General features: G+C 40.3%; 1 protein-coding gene across 2 annotated transcripts in view; it reads right to left on the reverse strand.

Annotated features, from left to right (window-relative positions):
* The window catches only part of necab2 (N-terminal EF-hand calcium binding protein 2), a 152,737-nt gene that overhangs the window by 51,140 nt on the left and 85,825 nt on the right, over positions 1-15,772 (reverse strand). For both annotated transcript variants that reach the window (XM_037539707.1, XM_037539706.1), the window contains exons 6-7: positions 1,400-1,536; positions 198-322 (exon numbers count right to left, since the gene is read on the reverse strand). In XM_037539707.1, the coding sequence (XP_037395604.1) occupies positions 198-322; positions 1,400-1,536 (262 nt within the window). The remainder of the gene's footprint in view (positions 1-197; positions 323-1,399; positions 1,537-15,772) is intronic.

The following is a 15,772-nucleotide window of genomic DNA, read 5'->3' on the forward strand; positions in this document are numbered from 1 at the left end:
AATTGCATTTAGAAGTACATTCAGGACTGTGAATCAAGAAATGCCCGTTTTACCCCATTCTTAAGAGTCGCTGAGAGAGGCTGTCTGTTGGAGATGTAAGGGTTATGCATTATTGTAAAGGTTATGCATTGGTAACTGTGTGAGTATATGTAGTGTGTGTGTGGACATCTGTGTAATGAGACAGGTCAGCGGTCTACCTGGGCCCACATTAAGGTTCCTCATGGTGTCCTTGGCACTGACTCTGTTATTAGGAGGGTAGTCTGGCACTGGGGCTTCATAGCGTCTTTCTGGAACGCGTGGACTGGTCTTACTGGGGTATGATCTAGATTACAGAAAAGGACAAGGACAGGCGTTACTGCTGACAGATACCTGAAAGTTCGAGTACAGAGGCAAGCTATAAATCTTATACGCTGTGTTTTTCCAACAGCACTCAACATCTCACGATTTATTCGGATTATTTTGAAAGAACTGCTCTGTTACACACACATTGTCTAACGCTTATCCTCCTGGTTCACGGGGTTGGTGGAGCCTATCCCAGTGATCCTTCACTGGGGAGAAGGCAGGAAACACCTGTATACAGTTTAGTATCTCCACTTCACCTGACCGCATGTCTTTGGACAGTGGGAGCACGCAGGGGAAACCCACCCAGACTGTGGGATAATGTAAACTCCACACAGAAAGGACCCTGGTCCCCCAGCTGGGGAAACCTATGCTGTATGTGGATTTCCTGTAAAATTAATACCATAAATAGATATGATTTGCATGGCCAACCATGTTGCAACCAGAGAGCGCTTAAAATAATCTGAGGTACAGAACAGCATATTTTCCTTATACTGACAGCAACGTTTAAGGCTAAATGATTCACTGGTGTAAATAGGATTAGTGTACAGCCTTCATTTATTAAGAACTTCAAGCTTCTCTGTTGTAGCTAATACAGTGTTTTGGCAGTAAGTACATAAACCATGTGCCAGAATGAGGCTGTATGAGTTTCTAATTTGGCTCCAAGACCTTTAAGCCAGTTCTGTCCTTCACCCAATATCCTTTAGAAAATTAAATTGATCATTATTATACAGAATTATTAAAGAGGCTGTCATTGTTGGCCATTTTGGCTGCCACACCCAATAAATTTCAGTCCTCACAATCTGCGCATTTGAAAACAATGCTTCTTCAAAAGGGACAGTGCTCTTCATCATTAACTGATACTAGTTCTTCATCATTAACTGATATCAAATCCTCATAAGAAGTGCTTCTACATTTAAAGCAGATAATTTTTCCAATAAACAATAAGCAGTTGGTTTTTTTTTATATATAATATCAAAAAAATAAAAAAAACACAAAAATGGAGATACAAGGTTTTGTTCGGACAGCTTTGGTCAGCGTGCTTTAGCCTGTAACTCACCCTACAGGGCAATGCTGCTCATCAATAGCATCCACTGCACTCTCCACAGAGCTGAGCAAGGATTGAATTTGATTGGCTGATTCCTTCAGCAGGAAGCGGGTCACAAACTGCTCAATGTTAGTTCCCCTTTCATACACCTGTAATAAAGAGAGAGACAGGGAGAAACACAATCAGCACTTGGCACTGGGTCTTATGTGTGCATATATAATGAGACCTCGTCTAAGCCTTTCAGGGAGCTGCGCTCCACCACATGATTTTAGCCTAATGCCACATAACCAACCCTGCGACTCTGTAAACGTTGAGTGCGGCACACGGTTAAATGAATGTGCTCTTTCTGAAGTGTGGAGGGCAATTACAACAAAGTCAAATGAGTACGGTAACAGCAAGGAGAAAGACGGAGACATGAAAAACGATCAAGTTCAAATGACATCTCCAGGGCTGTGATGGCTTCCTTGATTACTATGATGGCTTAAAAGTCAAAGATCAGATACTAAAAGGCCATTTGGTATTGGACATTGCAGAATTGCATGAATATTGCCATGATGACATTTCTACAGCTTCATAATTAAGACATCGAGTGTGAACATCACGTGAGATGCAAATGGACTTGGTCCTGAGATATTCCTTCTTATGAAGACATTTAAATGGTAAATTATAACAGATCTCACTCTTTACATCACTCTTTCTGCAAGTGATGACACTGACAATCCTAACGCAGCAGAGTAACACTGCTATGTATTACTCACCGTGTTAGGATGGGGCACAATCAGTAGTCAAATTGAAGAATTGCACAGTGGTGGTAGATTTTGGCCAAATTCTATATTCTCTATAAAATGATCTACTTTCAAAAGTAAAGATGGACTAAACTCAATCCCAAGTCTGGCATCGATTCGATCACTGATATAAAATATAGTTACTGAATTTCTTCGTCTTTACAGAAACAAAGTTTTCTGAAAACTGAAAGATGACTTTGTTGTCTTTCGTGAAATATGGGGTCCCATAAATGGTTTGGGGTTTTTTAACTGTTTCAGTAAAACCTGCACCCTCTGAATATTTGCAGACATAAACAATCAAAATCAGATTAATTTGGAGGCTTTTACAAACTGGGAAAATCTGCTTTTAGTGACAGCACCAGCTGGAATTCACTACAGGAAACACTAAAACTGGGCTCACTGGCATCACTTTAAACTTTAAATATCGGACCCCATTCAGACAGCCTGCACCTGTTTTACTTCATCTTATTTATTCTTAACTTTTATTTCTTGTTTTAGTTCTTCTCTTAGTTCTTTATTACTTTTTAACTTATTTTAATTAGTTTATTATTATTATTATTATTATTATTATATTTTATTTTATTAATCTCTTATCTTCTTTTGATCTTAATTTCTTATCAATTAAACCTCAAGTTTTATCTATCTATCTATTTTAATCGTTTTTTCAGTTATTTTTACATTTTAAAACTTTTAATTTAAAATGATTAAATACAGATATTATTTTCTTTGTCATGTCAATCCCTGTTTTTGTAAATGCCCGGCTACACTGAAAATAAGGGTTGCCTTCAATGTACTTCCGAGTCAAAGTAAAGGCTGATTGATTGATTGATTGATTGATTGATTGATTTGAAGTCATATGTCATTGTGTAGTCAGCATAATCACCATAGAAGGAACTCTGGGTCCTAAGCTGTTTTTCTGTTTTGAACCTTGCCGCTGTTGTTTCCTCTGGTAAACAGAAATCTGTACATTTTTCCGACTGTCACTAGATCCTCTGAATTGCGACGTGGTTCAGCAGTCAAAATATGAACATTGCTATAAACAAGCTCACACTCCAGTGCACTGAAATGATGCCACATGAAAGTAACAGCAAAGCTGGAGTTCCAAATATGGGCATAATACTAACTACAGAATGACCACTACTTCAGCTTTCTGTAGACATGACAGTCTAAAGTGTATCAGTTTTGCTTTATGGAACTATTAGCACTACATGAATTCATCTGAAATAAATGATCTGACTACAAATGAACGCCTAGTCAATCACAACTGCACTTCTTCAAAATAAATACAGTGTGGCAGGTACGGTACATTCACTGCAAGTAATTCTGCACTATGACACTACTATGGCCTGCATGTGTTTGATGACACCAAACATGTGCGCCAACTGTGGTAGCTGCTTCAAAGCATCCTGAAAAAATACTAAGGGAAGCAAAAAAATGGTTTTGCCATCTTCATCAACACCATCAACCATGAAACCGAACAATGAGAAATAACTGCATACTGTACAGTGCCCATAAATAATGCCTCACACTCCTGATGACTTTCTGATGACTGAACGTGGGGTCAGTCCCTTTAATGATCGCTCAACAGTGATGGAAAAACCTGCGACATTGATATAATACTGCTCGCTGCTGACTGCTGGACTTTGAAGCTCCTCATGGTGGCCAGTGCGCAAGCCAGTCTTCATTACTGCCTGCAAATGAATACTAAATGCAAAGCAGGCATGAGGTAGAGTTCAGCTGGACTGCAGAGCTGGCGTCTCTGACACAGCTGTTGAGTTATACTGCAACGCTATGCGGACTCATGCTGACTGTGTGTTATAGAGGATTAGAGAGAAAGTTATGGAGAAGAAAAAAGTAAGAGTGAAGGAGATGACAAACGCTTCCCACCTGGATGGACAAAAAGCCAGTGGACGGGGAGTGTGTGAGGGGTAGGTGGATGTATGCGTGTATGTGTGTGTGTGTGTGTGTGTGTGAGTGTGTGAGTGAGGGTCAGTATGATTAATGCCAGCAATCTGCCGGATCAGCAGTTCCGCACTGCGTTTTACTACCACTGAAGGATTCAAATATCATCAGCCCGCAGTAAAGCACTAGCTGCCAATGCAGAGCACAGATCTTTTGATGAAGGCTTGATGAAGAGAGCAAAAGACCGTGAGCATTGTGCAGTACGCAGCAAGGCTTTCCATCAATGCAACAGGCCCATAAAGTACACTCAATGCTGAGCATTAGAAATGTCACTTACAGCAACCTACTTCTGCAGCCAGGAGGAGCGACAAAGCAAAGAGAATGTTTATTGAAGTCGAGAAGAAAAAAGAGACAAGAGCTATAAAAGCAACAAGGTCAAGTCAAGTGGTTCATTTTGATACGAAACACTTCATCATCTCCTGTCACAATTTAATTTATGACGAGTAAAAGCACAACCACTGTGTGTAGAGAACAGTGATGGGAAGTTTCATTCTTTTTGCTGAAAGTCAATTAATTTAAACTGTTCGCTTCAGTCAATCACCATAGTGGGGACTCTGGGTCGAAGCTGATTTTCTGGATGATAAAGATGAACGGCATTTTTGAACACTGCCGCTGTTGCATCCTCTGGTAAACAAACATGCCCCAAACCCGAGACATTTGGTCCTGTGTACATTTTTTCCTGGGTGTCATTGGATCCTCTGAATTATAAGACTGTTTCTCCAGCAGCCTGGATCTCCAACACTATTATACACTAACACCAGCTACTCAAACTACAGTCTAAAATCACCGAAGCCTTTAAACCACATTTGATAAAGCCTGCTGCCTTGTGAGGTTATAATAATGTCATTATAGTGTCAGTTCAATGCATAGCAGTGTTGGCTTGCATGTACCAATAGTTGTATGACCTCATCATTCAGAGGATCAGGCGACATTTAGATGAAACATATCCACATGGCATAATGCGCCAAAATATTAGAACTATTTAGCCTATAATACTGATGTAAATATTGCAAAGGTGTGACAAAAAAAGATTCAGCTGGACTCGTGAATCAGTTCGACTGATTCACTGAGAACAATCCGTTTAAAAGAACCATTTGTTAATGAATCAGATGTCTCAAGTGGGGAAACTGCACAATAAAAACCTCCTTCACTGTCAGAATATCACTGTAACACAAACTCAAGCGGCTTATTATGAAACAATGACAACATACAATATGATACAATATACCAATAAATAAGTTAATTTATTATGTATTATAGATGTACTCTCACTACCGTGTACTGCCTGTGTTCTGATTTTTATTTATTGTAAGTCTTTCTTTTTTATTTATTGTACTGTATTGTCTGCACTGTGTGTATTGTATTGTCTCATACCTGTATTCCTGTGTTGCACTATGGTCCTGGGGGAATGTTGCTTCATTTCACTGTGTACTCGTATATAGCTGATATGACAATTACGCCTGACTTGACTTGAGGTGCGTAATGGCACTGGAATAATATCAGCAATGGAAGATAATTGCTTCAAAAATGTTGTTTATTTAAATCTGACTGACGTTTCAAACTGACATTAAAAACGTATTTTATAAAAACTCCCGTCCTCCAGGAGAGCGGAATGTTCAGGAAATGCTGGACTGCGGTTTCATTTATTTTACTGCATTTTAAATCCTGGAAATCCTATAATAAATATAAGTCCTATAATAAATGTTATATTCCTCTATTGAAACTAAAACAGACCCTACATTTAGAAATGTTTAGGTTCCAGCACTGGAGGACATAGTATGTATGTGAAATATGTTGCATCCCTAATGAACAACAATCACACTGAACACTTCTTCTGCCAAGAAGTGGAAATCAACTGATGTGCATTTGTCATTTTATAAGTATAAATAAGTGTGTAACTATTTTATAACTGGCTGGCTGAACGAATAACCAGGTGGGTTCAAACCTGAAAGGAACGCTGATGCAGTCTCAACAAAGCCCACAGCCCATGTAGAACACCATCAGCGTGTGTGACGAATTCAGAAATGAATTAACCGAATAACAGTGAGTGACAAGCTGGACTACGGTACCCAGAACCACCTGTGCCTACTGGAAAGGAAAGCATTGCGCCTCATGTCTAAGGACAGATTTATCCTTTATGAACCAAATGAACCGTGGCACATGTGTCTGCTGATATTGAGTGAAGAGGGGGCAGCAAAGTCTGTAGGGTAATGTCACGAAGTGTCTTACTGTGAATGAACCTCTGGATACATTATTACTACCACCTCAGTAACAACAGCATAGAAATTCTTCCATTTTCACAGGTTCGACTGCAACGAGTGCTTATTTTCAATCAGCAGATGTGCAGATGTTGAGCATGTTTTTCAATGAGAGAAATGCTGAATGCACTGTTAGACGCTGATTCTCCATTTAAAGGCATGGCGTCTAGACTCTTAGCTCTAGCTGCCCCAAGCGTTGCTACTTTGCTGCTGAGCCAAAATGAGGAATTTAACTGTATTTGTATCCCTCAGAACCAAATTGGAAGTGTGGGACCCATCCAGTATTTCCCTTCATAAAACAGAAAATAAAGCAAATGTGCTTTTAAGCAGGTATTAACGGCAGACAGGCAACCAAATGGTGCTTCACGCCAGCTCCAAAGCACTCTGAGGAAATGTGACCCAACCATAATCAGTTTTTTTTATCATTCAAAGAAACATGGGACAAGAAAACTTGCATATCAGGAATTTGAAATACATAAAAGCAAGTAAGGCAAAACTGAAATAACCTCATATTCTAAATTACATTGAGACTATATTTTGCATTGCACAGGGAATATAACATTTGCCAGAGTTCTGCACGAGCCTCTTCAAAAGCAACTTCTGCATTTCATCAAATGTTGTTGCTAAGTAACATATTGACTTCTGTTGCTAGGATACAATTAATTGGTTCATGTCTGAACAGCAATGTGACGTCCACGACCCAGAGAGTTTGTATCTTAAAATAGATGAAACAACACAGATATGCCGGCACATCTATTTAAAACAACTTCCCACCTCTGTTTGTTCAATTCAGCAGTTCAATAAACTTTGATATACGCTGTGTTCTGATATTGTGCACCTGCACTTTCGCCTTGAACTTTGGCAGAACGGAGTGTATAAGGAACATTTTCATCTCAGCAGATGGAATTAGCTCTGCAGCATTTAAATAGACTATACTTACTAATATGGACTTCATAAAACAGACGACAAGCCACTGCCGGCCTTCATATTTTTACTTTTGGCTTCCCTTGTCGTCCAGGCGATAACTGATGGGTAAATGGGTCTTCTGCGACAGCCGAAAGGGTGAAAGGGTGAGAGCACGACAAAATAGACGCATCTTTTAATAACTGAGTACAACAGAGGGAACGAAAAGGTGGAATCTGACCATGGTCCAGTTAGACAAAGTTTCCGAGAAATTGAGGAAATAGATCCAATCTCAATCGCATTAGGCTGCCTGAAAGCAGGATTCATGGCATAATGTGGTTATTCAGCCAGGAATACATCCATTCATGTGGGGATCCAAGCTGCCGAGACTTTACAAGGCTGGGATTAAATCTAGAGCCGGCAGAAAACGAAGGCCGGAGAAGTTGGGCGTTGGTTTTGTGAGAGGAAGAGATTACTGTGGTGTTTCTATTGTGTGTATATGTGTGAAAGCTTTACGGGTTTTTTTTTTTTTTTGGTCTTCATGTACTGTGGGTGCGTGTTAGCACTTGGCACCCCTGTAAAACCCGTGTGTGCTGGAGGTCGGCCTGACCTTGGTGTCATTTCAGGGGGAGTTTCTCGGTTTTGGATCAAGATGCTTTTGGGAAGCTTTCATGTGTTACCTCTGATGAGTTTTCACATCTTTCTTGGACAAGACATTTCACACTGTGTCCAACGGCACTCTTTGTCCTCATAAGTTTTGATAAGTCACTGAGGCTGTGAAAAGCCTGAAGCTGACTACTGATTCAAAAAAGGATAAAAAAATAACTTTTTGGTCATTTCAAAAAGACCAAGCTCTGCATTCTTACATTACTTTATGTTAGACAAATCGGCAACACTTTATATGAACCCTGTTACATAACTAAGGTGTAACTTATAACCATCCCATAAACATGTCATGGCATATGTCACATGCTTGTCATGACAGATGATGTCCAGCAAGGACAGCTGTTATATGGGCTAGAGGGGCCAAAAGGTTTCAAAATAATGTTTCCAGCATTTAATAAAGGACTACAAGCTGATCATGCTGGATGTCTAATAATCCAAATACAACAGCGCCACCAAAAAGCTGCAAGAAAAATATGACTTGGCTGAAATTGGGCTGATTTAGATCCTCACAACAGATCTGTGATTCCATGTCAAATGCACTGTGACATGTTACACAGTGTGATAAGCCCCCAAGATTTATTATCCCTTTGGGTTAATTTTGGGCAAACGCCTAGTTCTGCCTTCCTGCAGCTCATGCAGATCACTAATATGAAGACGTTTAATCAAAATAACCATGTAATTTCCGTCCAATTTTCTTAATTTATTTACAAAAAATAAAATAAAAATCACTCTAAATATCCCTAAGCATGCCATGTTCCACCCATAAAAATAAAGGTGCCAAAACCTTCAGAGCGGGACTGCAGAAGACCCAGTTTAGATTCCCTAAAAACATTCAGTACTTAGTCCTTTGGGGAACCATTTTCGTGAATGAGATGTGCGATTGACAGAACATTTGCACCTTATGCAAAGGTTCTGGGAAAAATCTTTAAGTCGGTGGGATCTCTTACCGTTTATTTTAACCTTTAAAAGGTTCTTCAGACTCACAAATCTATTTTTAGCTCTTCTGTTATGTCTATGGCTAAACTCTGACTAAACTGTTTGCTCCAGAACCTGAAGTCCACATAGTTGTGATGAGGTTTGAGGGCAGCAGATGGTGGAGCTAAAAAGAAAGGAAAAGAAACCAAACCAGAAGGATTACAATCTGCTGCTCTTTCCAGCAGGCATGCTGATCTCTCCAAGAGACTCCTATTCCAGGGATGTTTAATCAGCACACTAAGTGCTGCCCACTGCTGTCCTCTGTCAGACTGTCCCTGTGCTGTTATTGTACTTCTCACTCTTGATCAGTGAAGGTGCCTATCATGCGGGCACAGAGGATGGTTTACTCAGGTATGGAATGAGAGCACTCCTCCGTCAGCGTGTTAAAGCCAGGCTCATGGCTCGTTCTCACTGTGTAAACGAGAACAAGCACTGCTGTTTCTCCTTTTAGAACTTTTGTAACAAAACCTTCTGTGTCTGTCGTGGTACCTTAGCAGGAAACAGAAACCTTCTCAACTGTGATGTCTATTTAAATTAGAACCAGTTCTATAATTTCATTCTTCACAAAATGCTCATACAATGTAAAGGGTAGATGATGCTGATGTTAATTAATTAAGAGACCCTTATTAGTCTCTTCTCTGCATTTAACCCATCTGTGCAGTGAAACACCACATACACACCAGGGGGCAGTGAGCACACTTGCCCGGAACGGTGGGCAGGCCAATCCACAGCGCCCAGGGAGCAGTTGGGGGTTAGGTGTCTTGCTCAAGGACACCTCAGTCATGTGCTGTCGGCTCTGGGGATCAAACCGGCGACCTTCTGGTCACGAGGCTGGTTCCCTGACCTCCAGCCCACGACTGCCTCAGAGAACATGCAAACTCCACACAGAAAGGGCCCGTCCAGGACTCGAACCGGGGACCTTCGTGCTGCCAGGCGAGAATGCTACCCACTGCGCCACCATGTTGCCATGGTATAAATGGTTTGATATGATATTTTAGGTAGTAACTCACTCACATTCCTCATTTTCATCCCTCTATTCAATATCATTTTCCACACACTTACATGGCACATTTGCGATTTTCAAATTTTTTGAAGTTAAACCCAAACTTGCTGTGGATGCTGTGCCCGCTGAAACAAAGTGTTCACCTGCTAATCATACAGCTATCTCTTTTTTCCATCCCTTGCTTTTCAGCCCATTGATGTCAGTTCATATCTCAACGCTTTCTTGCTTACACTACACTAGAACCACCAAAGTCGGCATACGTGCTACATTTTAAAACTTCCAAAGTTATACTGTCATAAGCATGCATCTTTCGGCTTTATGCCGATGTGCTTTTATCCATTTTTCATCTGCGTTTTCATATTGCTGCTGTCGGACGAAAACCTTGTATCTCCATTTTTTTAATAATTTTTCAGTTTTTGATATAAATTGAAAACGCCTGTTGGCCTTGACATTGCGTGTGAATTTCATGATGAATGGACCAGAAGAAACGTCCCACAATGCTTTGGAAAAAAGTCTGGTTCCACTGACTTACATTAAAAGTAAAGCAGGTTTTTTCCTTCTCCTGCAAAGTTAACATGTTGGAGATAAGAGGTTTTCTTCCGACAGCAGCGATATAGAAGTTCATTAATTTTGATATTTTTCACGCTCCAAGCCTGAGTTATTACACTTGGTATAAATGCATACACTTTCTCATATTTCAAGCTAATACTTCAAACTTAGAAAGCGTCAACTGGCCACTGATTTTCTTTTCTACTAATCCTGCAATCCTTTCTTTCATCCCTCCATCCACTCATAGCAATACACTAGAATCAATATACATTACATTTCTACCAAACCTTGAAGAAAGACTGAAGCATTGACCCATGTACATGACTGTGATATTGACTCCCTGTCTATCTAAACCTGATTTCCTTTCGTTCAGTGGGTCTAAAGCCGATTCTCTAAGAAAGAAATGAATGCTGTTTTTGAAAATCGCTGCTATCACACCATGCAGTAAACAACGCTGCTCAAGCTGTTGGTTACAATTGCCAAAGTCCTCTAAATAGCAGGTTTGACAAAGGTTGCTGGTTTGTGTGGATTATTTTGATGAGACCGCCAGTGTTACATCAGTTCAGTTCAGTGTGCATCAGTGTTTATTCATATTTTGACTTCTGAAAAACCTTTTAATTCAGAGGATCCAGTGACAATGAGAGGAACAGTAGTGGATCTGACAAAGCCAGTTTGATTTGGCACAGAGCGCAATAGCAGTGATTTTAGAAAATGCTATTCACTTCTTCCATAGACAAATAAGCTTAGACTGGGAGTCTATTACATGGGCATGACACCAGCTACAGAGAAATGACACGGCTTCATAAATTGATTCAGGTATTCATACAGCACGTCACAGGGAAAACACACAGGCCATCGATTCCATGAAATGCCAATTTGATGAACAGGTCTGTCAAGTATGACATTTTTGCTTGTATTGGTGATGTATGCATGTTATCTTGCTACTACATAACACGAGGGAATCCATGGCAGTGCTAATTTACGGCCTGACTGAAAAGTCTGAGGCAGTGTGGCTGAATCTCTAGCTTATATTAAGCAGGACCAGGAATTATGATAACACAAATCTCTGTTTTTAATATTACCTCAAAAACTAACAGTGTCTCATCATCCACTGAGGAGAACAGTGATGGCATTAGCTCATTCACTCATCTCAAAGGGCTGCTTCTGCCATTCAAGCCTTCTAGTTCAAACCACAGTGGATAAAACTTAATAATAAAATATGTTTAGAAAAAAAATAAAAATATGTTTAGGTGTTCTCCATTGCTGCTATTTTTAGCCTAGCAAAAATAAGAAGGCGCTGTTAACCCTTAATATGCCAGGCTTCTTATATACATATACTCTCTCTCTCTCTCTCTCTCTCTCTCTCTCTCTCTCTCTCTCTCTCTCTCTCTCTCTCTCTCTCTCTCTCTCTCTCTCTCTCTCTCTCTCTCTCTCTCTCTCTCTCTCTATATATATATATATATATATATATATATATATATATATATATATATATATATATACCTTGTATCTCCAATTTTGGCAATTTTCAGTTTTTGACATAATTTGAAAGTGTCTGTTTCTCTTTACATTGTTTGTAAATTTTGTGATGGGAGGCCTAAAAGAAATGACCCAAAATGACACGGGAAAAATTCTGGTTCCATTGACTTACATTGAAAGTGAGGTGTGTTTTTTCCTTCTGCTGTAAAGTTATTATTTTGGAGATACAAGGTTTTCTTCAGAGAGCAGCAATATATGTATATATATATATATATATATATATATATATATATATATATATTTATGTAAATGTAAAATAACACTACAGAAAATCTGAATTCACACCAAAAAGCAGTAGGAGGCATCTCAGAACGATGCCATGTCTGAGTCAAAGCCACCATCACCTAACAAGAAGAGCCCTAATTATAATCGCCTTGCCACATTTTCCAGGCAATTTTAATCAAGCAGGATGAGCTGGGGAAATTACCATTATAAAGGCAGGGGATCCTCTAACACTGATAATGCTTTTGTTTAGACAGTGAGAGAATGCGGGATGACAAATCTGCCTCACTGCAGGAGCTTTTTGTAGCCGCCTTATTGGAAACAGCACACACAGAATTGACAGATGCAGTCATCACCACAGTTCACTACAGCCCACCTCTTCTAGGCAAGTCAGAGATGAGGCACATATTTTTTGTGCATTCCAAACAAACTGACCCTTACAAATGCACTTATTTTGCTGTTTGACTGAATGAATGGATGAATTGACAGAAAGCACATCTCAAATTCATGCAGAGGCCTAAAGCAACGGCCCAAGTTAATTTTTCTAGACCAGAAGCTTAAAGGTGGGAACCTTTTGTATTCTAATATATCTATAAACAGAAGCAGATAAATACGTGCTATTTTAGGCATCTTCCCAACACTCTGAGCCAGTTTCGAAATTAAACAGTGCCAAGAGTGTCTTTTCTAATTGCTACATTCAGTCCTACACCAGAATTGGCTAAACTACAACATGAGCATAATAATGGCCGGAGATTTCGGGTGCTTAAGAGCTTAATGAACAACAGTCTTTGTTTAGTCATAGTCTTGGTCGTCCACATGCTTCTCCAGTCACCGCAATGAGGCATAACGGATTAATCTGGGCTGCATTCATTCATAACTGACACAGACTTGGAGGAAGATGAATGATCAGTGAGAAACAAAGAAGAAGCACTTTTAGCCATGATAGGCATAAGAGATGGATGGATGGATGGAGTTCATGCTGGACCATCCTCTTCTCAGTGAAGATGCCACTCTACAAAGGCAGCTCATTTTGCAGGCAACTCTCTATGGAAGAAGCTCTCATTAAGCGGGCAGCTTTCAGTGGCATCTCTTCATAGAGGCTATACAGAGCACTTTCTAAGGACACTTCTTTAATTAAAGCAGGTGGAAGCTCTTGAAGGAGGCATATTACTATCGGCACAGGTCTGGAGGGAGCGTTTGAGACAGTTGATTTAGGCGTGGCTCTCTAAGGAGAAACGTTTCCAATGAGGCAGCTGTCTATGAAGGCATGTTCCTATACATGTCTTTGGCCTACAGCAAGGTACAGGCTGGCTGACTACCATCTGGGAGACCAATGGACTGCAGGAGATCTAAAGAGCTGCTTGTAGTGCCACATTTTTGCCAAACCAGTGTTTCGCACATAGCGTTCATTCATGTTTTCAGTAATATAAATCCTTTTTTTTGCATATATGTCTATAAAATGATTGTAATATGACACTAATATTCTATAGGCTTCAAACCGCATGTAGGAAGAGTGATTTTTGGTGATGAAGGAAGATGTAGGTGTTCCATAATTAATTATGATGAAGAATTAAGAATGAACTCGATAAAATTCATATCCAGAATGCCTTATAATCAAAAAGAGGTGACCAAATCTTGCTGATCAGACAGCTATTCAGACTAATTTCACAAGAAATTACTATAAATAAATACTTTGTTTAGGGTTTAATTTCTATCAGTCTACACTCTATACACTGTTACTGAGTAAATTTAGTTCATTTCACAAGTGATTGAATGATAGTGTACATGGTGAATCAATGCCAATGGATGAATGAACAAAATAAATGCAACTATGTTCAAAACGTTATGATGTACCAAGTGGTCTCAAAATGCTTCGGTGCCTATCCGTCAGCGGTCACCCTAACTATGTGTCTTTGCAGCAAAGTTTTCTTCTCTCAGTAGAAGCCCAGTCTCGGTCAAAGACCAACTCAGGAGGTGACAGAATGATTATCCATTTTCTAAGCCGCTTCTCCATCAGGGTCACGGGGGGTGCTGGAGCCTATCCCAGCGGTCATCGGGCGGAAGGCAGGATACACCCTGGACAGGTCGCCAGTCCATCGCAGGGCAGACAGACAGACACAGACAGTCACTCACACCCAGGGGCAGTGTAGCACATCCAATTGGCCTGACTGCATGTCTTCGGACTGTGGGAAGAAACCGGAGAACCCGGAGGAACCCCACGCAGACACAGGGAGAACATGCAGACTCCACACAGAGAGGACCCCGGTCACCCGGCTGGGGAATCGAACCCAGACCCTCCTCGCTGTGAGGCCACCGTGCCGCCACAGAATGATTAGATAATGAATATTTTACCTGGAATGCCTCTTTAATAAAAGAATTTCTGCATGAGCTCAGGTGTAACCAACCACCTTCCAAATAAGCCAAGAAACTAATTAGTGCCCACCTGAGCTCCGTTAAAGTAATTCTGAATCTGTAATAATTCCGGAAAGCTCAGATGGGCAGATGAGCTTCAAAGGTGTCAAAGATAAATTGGCATATTGCCAGCGATCTTAGGAAGACATATGCTCCTTTTTCCAACCAACACTCTGCTTAGAAGAGATCTAAAGTGGAGGAGAATCGTGGAAAACTGTTTTACAGTGCCCAGATTATCCAGCTTTTCCAAGTTTAGATATATACTGTAACACAGCAGCCTTACCTTTGAAAGAGCGCATGCAGATGGAATCTTTACCTTTCATTGATTGCTGGCCACTCAAACACTTTGGAGAAGTGCAAAGATTCCAACTACAGGCTCAATTCACTTAACAACAAACTAAAAGGCAGCCCTTTATATGCCAATCCATTAAGGCATGTCAGGTGTTCATGAATATACAAAAACAACAACACAATTTTTTGTTGAATTCTATATACACTGACAGATGGAACAATAAAGCCAAATCCAGCTCCAAATGGTATTTAAAGCCATTCTGATGTTACGCTACTTTATGTTCCTTTATGCCGGACATTCAGTCCTGTTTGAATGACTGGACAGTAAGAAGCAGAGTATTCTGAAAGCAATTAAAGACCATACGGCAGCTTGGGATGCGGCTCATTAGTGCCAAGGATAGCTCATCCACTGTACACTGCTATGGCAACATGCAGCTTCAGAATTCCAGGCTTGCCTCAGCATCCATATTCATGAGCAGAGAAAGACCAGGGGAGAACGTGATAGCGCTGGAGAGGAAAGGGGAAAAGGGGAGGGATAATAATGCATCTGCTTATTGTTTACAGAGACCGATTGATTTAATCCCCCACATTAGTTTCAGCATTTGGAACAGATTGGATAATAGTTGAAAAGTCCTTTATATGATTGGAAAGCTATAAAATGTGACAGAGGATGAGCCTGTAAGTAAGGAAATGAACAAACATCTTCGGTTCAGTTTACAAGAGCTGCAAGTTAGCAACTTAACACAACTGCAACATAACACAGCGACGAAACTTTAGTACAGCTTCACGTAACCTTATGTTCTCGTCACATTATCTAACC

This window comes from Pygocentrus nattereri, chromosome 7 (assembly GCF_015220715.1).
Source record: "Pygocentrus nattereri isolate fPygNat1 chromosome 7, fPygNat1.pri, whole genome shotgun sequence".
In the NCBI taxonomy this organism is placed as follows: domain Eukaryota; kingdom Metazoa; phylum Chordata; class Actinopteri; order Characiformes; family Serrasalmidae; genus Pygocentrus; species Pygocentrus nattereri.